This window comes from Rhinolophus hipposideros (assembly GCF_964194185.1).
Source record: "Rhinolophus hipposideros genome assembly, chromosome: 9".
In the NCBI taxonomy this organism is placed as follows: Eukaryota; Metazoa; Chordata; class Mammalia; order Chiroptera; family Rhinolophidae; genus Rhinolophus; species Rhinolophus hipposideros.
The window spans coordinates 128959-134393 of NC_138055.1; the positions used below are offsets into that span (position 1 = coordinate 128959).

At 62.6% G+C, this 5435-nt stretch overlaps 1 protein-coding gene across 6 annotated transcripts; it reads left to right on the plus strand.

Annotated features, from left to right (window-relative positions):
• ARSA (arylsulfatase A) lies at positions 1-5142 on the plus strand. 6 transcript variants are annotated; one of them, XM_081059892.1, is made up of 10 exons: positions 1-208; positions 551-764; positions 910-1150; positions 1251-1469; positions 1564-1733; positions 2035-2159; positions 2251-2378; positions 2541-2643; positions 2736-2837; positions 4632-5142. In XM_081059892.1, the coding sequence occupies exons 1-10, from the start codon at positions 184-186 to the stop codon at positions 4634-4636; spliced, it is 1332 nt and encodes a 443-aa protein (XP_080916018.1). In that variant the 5' UTR covers positions 1-183; the 3' UTR covers positions 4637-5142. The 6 variants fall into 6 exon arrangements, with proteins under 6 accessions (XP_080916018.1, XP_080916015.1, XP_080916020.1 ...); XM_081059889.1 differs by lacking the exon at positions 4632-5142 and having other exon boundaries at positions 2736-4433; XM_081059894.1 differs by lacking the exon at positions 4632-5142 and having other exon boundaries at positions 2581-2643; positions 2736-3171.
• Positions 5143-5435: the final 293 nt, after the last annotated feature.

A 5435-nucleotide genomic window follows, 5' to 3' on the forward strand; every position in this document is an offset into this window, starting at 1 on the left:
GGCGGGGCGGGGCGGGAGCGGGCCGGGGCGGAAGTGCCGGTGGCAGGCTCTGCTGCCTGCTGCCGGGGACCCGCTCCTCGTCACCCCTGTACGGCTCTCGACCCACTGCGCCGGACCCCGCGGTTCTGTGTCATGTGGCTTCTACCCCTGATCACGAGCCAGGGCCGGGACCTCTAGGTGAAGATGGTCAGATACCGGCCGAGAATCTGTAGGTGTCCTGGTTCAGGAGGGTCTCAGGGCGTTACAGCCCAGGTTACTGTCGCCTGGGTTCTGCTGGGGGGGGCAAGGGGGGGCCGCAGGGGTGTGGGGGGAGTGGGCGGGGTGTGGGGGTGTCTCCCGTTACGGAGACCGCTGGGAAGGACTTCAGAAAGGCGTTTGGCTCCTGGATTACTTGGGTCTGGGGTCTCAGGGTTTTAGGGAGAGTGGTGCCTGGTCTGGGGTCTCAGGGAGGGTAGTGTCGGTTTGGGGTCTCAGGAGCAGATCTTGGGAGCCAGATGCCTTCCCTCCCAAGGGTCTCTTGTGACAAGCCCATCTTTGCCGTGTGCCATAGTGGTGCTGTGGGCACTCGCTCTGGCCTTGGCTGCAGGTCTGGCCGCTGCCCGCCCACCTAACATCGTGCTGATCTTTGCTGATGACCTGGGCTATGGGGACCTGGGCTCCTACGGCCACCCCAGCTCCACCACCCCCTACCTGGACCAGCTGGCCGCAGGGGGGCTTCGGTTCACGGACTTCTACGTACCCGTGTCTCTGTGCACGCCCTCCCGGTGAGCAAGCGCACCCACCCCGGCCATCCAGCTCCTCCAGCTGCACCCTGGATTGCAGTGGGGTGGAAGAGGGTCTGTCCCCTGGCCTTGCGTTCGCCTCACCTTGGTTTCTCTCTGCTCACCGGCTCTGTGACTTGCCCTGCAGGGCTGCCCTCCTGACCGGCCGACTCCCAGTCCGGACGGGCCTGTACCCTGGAGTTCTGGAACCCGGCTCCCGAGGGGGCCTACCCCTGGAGGAGGTGACACTGGCTGAGGTCCTGGCTGCCCGAGGCTACCTGACAGGGATGGCTGGCAAGTGGCATCTTGGGGTGGGGCCTGAGGGGGCCTTTCTGCCCCCCCATCAGGGCTTCCATCGATTTCTGGGCATCCCCTACTCCCATGACCAGGTAGGAATCGCTAAGGCCCTCAGCTGCCCTCCTGTCCACCCCTGCCAGCCCCCTCCCCTTGACCTTCAGCCCAGACCCCTGAATGGAGCCGCTCCCCCAGGGCCCTTGTCAGAACATGACCTGCTTCCCGCCGACCACCCCCTGCGATGGCATCTGTGACCAGGGCCGAGTCCCTGTCCCGCTATTGGCCAACCTGTCTGTGGAGGCGCAGCCCCCGTGGTTGCCCGGACTCGAGGCACGCTATGTGGCCTTTGCTCGCCACCTCATGGCTGATGCCCAGCGCCAGGGCCGCCCGTTCTTCCTGTACTACGCCTCCCACGTGAGTGGCCCGGCCCCGCCCCCTGGGCCGCCCTGACCCCGCCCCCTGCGCTGTCCGGGCCCTGCCCAAGACTAACGCCAGTCTCCGCCGCCAGCACACCCACTACCCCCAGTTCAGTGGGCAGAACTTCGCCGGGCAGTCAGGCCGCGGGCCGTTCGGGGACTCCCTGATGGAGCTGGATGCGGCTGTGGGGGCCCTGATAACGGCCCTGGGGGACTTGGGAATGCTTGGAGAAACACTGGTCATCTTCACTGCAGACAATGGGTATGGCGACAGGGGGCTTGGGAATGCCAGTTGGTCCCTCACATGCCAGGCACTGGGCCTCCCCATCTTGACTGCTTGCCGAGGACAGCAGGATAAGGGGGTCTCAGAAGACGCTGGCCATGTTCTGGTGGCTTTTGGGTGCATGTGGGAGGAGGGAGCACAAGAGCATACAGGTGGTGGTCTTGGTAGTACAGGGAGGGGACAGGCGCATGCTGGCCGGTTCTGGGCATGCTGTGTAACTTGGACGTCGGGCTGGGCCACCCTGCGTTCCCTGTAGCTGACGACCTCCTGTGTGTCGCAGACCGGAGACCATGCGGATGTCCCACGGCGGCTGCTCTGGCCTCCTGCGGTGTGGGAAGGGAACCACCTTCGAGGGTGGTGTCCGAGAGCCTGCCGTGGCCTTCTGGCCAGGCCACATCGCTCCTGGTCAGTCTTCAGGCCCTCTGCTCAGGGAACCCGGCCCCCTGACCCCAACCCTGATGGTGAATGTAGTGACCACACAGCCCTCTGCCCCCAGGGGTGACCCACGAGCTGGCCAGCTCCCTGGACCTACTGCCCACCCTGGCAGCCCTGGCCGGGGCCCCACTGCCCAATGTCACCTTGGATGGGGTTGATCTCAGCCCGCTGCTGCTGGGCACAGGCAAGGTAGGGCCAGCGACACGGCTCCTCTCACCCCTTTCCTCCCTGAGGGAGCACATCAAGTGCTACCACCTCTGGGGCTCCTGGGTGGGCATGGCCAGGGCCTGAGGCGAGGCTGGTCAGTGCCTGGGGCCCTGCCCCACCCCGTGACCCTGCCTTTGCCCCCAGAACCCTCGGCAGACTCTGTTCTTCTACCCGGCCTACCCAGATGAGATCCGGGGCGTCTTTGCCGTGCGGAGCGGGAAGTACAAGGCCCACTTCTTCACCCAGGGTAACTGCCCCCAGCCCTGCTGACTCCTGCAGCCCCAGGGCCTGGTGCCTTCGCTCCTTGGTGTCCTGAGCACATATGTGCCCTCTCCCCAGGCTCTGCCCACAGTGACACCACGGCGGACCCTGCCTGCCATGCTGCCAGCCCCCTGACTGCCCACGAGCCCCCACTGCTCTTTGACTTGTCTCAGGACCCTGGTGAGAACTACAACCTCCTGGGGTGTGCGGCCCAGGTTACCCCAGAGGCCCTGCAGGCGGTGAAACAACTCGAGCTGCTCAAGGCCCAGTTTGATGCAGCCATGACCTTCAGTTCCAGCCAGATGTCCCGGGGGGAGGACCCTGCCCTGCAGGTCTGCTGTCGGCCGGGCTGCAGTCCCTGGCCATCTTGCTGCCATTGCCCAGAGCCCCAGCCCTGAAGGCACAGGAAGAGGCCAGCCCAGGCCCTGTGCCCCATGGCATGTGGTGGCCATTGCTGGGGCACAGGTGTGGATGTGGTTTGTACCCGGTGACCAAATAACACCAGCTGACACCGAATAACACCAGGTGTGCTAATCCATCTAACCCTTGTGATCGCAGGAGGCAGGTGTATTCTGCCCGTGTCACAAAGGAGGAAGCTGAAGTGTGGCACGGTCAGCGTCTTGTCTGAGGTCACCAGCCAGTAAGAGGCTGGGCTGGGTTTGGACCCAGGTGTCCATGCTCTGGGACCCACCCCCTGCTTGGCGATGGGTGTGTCCACTCATGGGAGGTGTGCAGAGTGCCTTTGTGTCAGGAACGGGGTGGGGAGGGACAGAAGACCCCAAGGTGAGAGCGGCCATGAGAGCCAGGTTCTCCTGGAGGCCCAGGGCCAGACCTCTTTGGCTCTTATCAGGAACCTGGCTGCAGGTGGGTGACGAGCTGCAAGGTCCAGGTGGGGATAAGGGGGCCGGGCCCGCCAGCTTCAAGGAAGGCAGGTCAGCAGCTCCTAAAATAGCTCTCTACCCCCCAAAGCTCTGCATTTCCAGCCTGCATACACTTCTGTCCCCTGGCTTCACCTTTGACCCTGTATGAACCATTCTCCATCTGGCAGACAAAGTGTTCTCTTAAAAACATGTCATGTTTGGGTCCATCCCTGCTCAGAACTCTGCAGGCTCAGGATAAAGTCCAGACTCACACAGTGGTCTCCCTGCCCTCACCCTGAGGGCTGCCTGACCCCTCATCGTGCCCTCTGCAGAGAGGACCTCTTGGCTGCCTGCCCACATCCGTGCAGCCATGCCAGAGCCTTGTGAAGTCCCCGCGTGTGCTCCTAGGGCACAGGCAGACCCCGTGTGCTCCAGCCGCATTGGTTGAATGAGGGGAGTGCCATGTGGGTGCTCCAGGCCCCCAAATGGGGCGTCTGTCCTTGTGGCAGACCAAACAACCGTCCCTTTCCTCACTGGCAGGCCCCGACTTTTCAGTGGTGGTGGATGGCCAGTCAGTCTAATGATTGGTCCAGGAGTGGCATGTGACCAAGAGTCCTGGTCATTGGACAGTCAGGGCAGTGTGCTGGGGCCCCTGGGCCATCCAGCGGCCGTGAGACTGGGTCCGTGGTGTCACTGGGCCTGACCAGACATCGTGCAGTGGCTGCATTGTCTCCAGCCCTTTCCCTTCAAAGCTCAGTGTAAGAAAGCAAACGCTGCTGTTTAAGCTGCTGCTGCTGGGTCATCTCTTCCTTGCAGGGGAAAGCGGTCCTCTTGGGACGGGGTTTGTGGTGGGCACATGCAGGTGCCTGAGTCGGTCTGTGTTGTCACAATACACTGAGGCCCTTCTGTGCCCTCCATGTGTCTCCTGTCACATCTAGTCTGCTTCGGGGATTGCACTGACCATGCCCCGAGTCCCACAGGGCGGTGGTTCCCTTCAGGACCCCTGCAGCCACCGATGTGGGTCCCACGTGGTCTGGGCATGCCCACCCGCAACCCCTGCAGCCTGCAGCTTCTTTCCACTGGGGCCAGTGACGTCAGGGTGCTTTGGTTTCAGGGTAAACACAGAAGACCTGAGGCAGGTGCACATCTGTGGAATCTGAGACAAGCTCCAGCAGCCACCCCCCAACCCCTGCACCACTGCAGGCACCTTCAGGTCTGCAGCCCCACCTGCAGAGCGAGCATCAGTCGCTTCCTTAGTTCCACATGTACTCACCACCCAGTGCCCTGCAGTGCCTGGGCACAGGATGCCAGAGGGCCCCACCCCACCCCTGCTCCGTGGTGCTCACCGTCTAGCGAAGGACAGGAGACCACTCCTGGTTCTCACACACGCGTGGGCTTTTGTGATAGAACCAGCACCTCATGGGTGGGGCGTGTGGACGTTGCCTGGGGAGGGACACGAGGGGACCAGTGGGTACTGCCAGCGGTCCCCACCTTGATGAGGGGTAGCATGGTGCAGACGTGTGTGTGAAGCAATCCAGCTGCACGCTTCAGCTGTGTGCCCTTTATGATGGCGTGTGTGTATCTCCCACTTCAGTGAAGATAAAAACAGAACCGTGATGAATGCCACAGGGGAAGAGTCCTTGTCTCCACAAGAGCACAGACTTGGTGGGGTGTGAGGTGAGACCAGGCAGCGTGCTTCTCCGCCGGCTGACACTCTGTCCCCTGGGTTCAGACCCACCATCTACCTGCAAGAGTCCTCCCATCCTTCCGTTCCTCTTGGTTTTGCAACAATGCTTTTGGGAGTGGAAAAGCCCGTTTGTCATTTTAGCAGCTTTAGTGCAATGCCCCGTCCTCATACAGGCACTGGAGTGTGCAAACATCCCTGCACACATGCACACACTCCTGTCGTGGGCCGAAT

What these genes read in the sequence shown, in the direction of transcription:
- ARSA (XM_081059889.1), top strand. Translation starts at nt 184, where the DNA reads ATGGTCAGATACCGGCCGAGAATCT. An exon ending in TCCCCTACTCCCATGACCAG is followed by an intron (nt 1,151 to 1,250) that starts GTAGGAATCGCT and finishes CCGCTCCCCCAG; the next exon opens with GGCCCTTGTCAGAACATGAC. An exon ending in GCCAGGCCACATCGCTCCTG is followed by an intron (nt 2,160 to 2,250) that starts GTCAGTCTTCAG and finishes CTCTGCCCCCAG; the next exon opens with GGGTGACCCACGAGCTGGCC.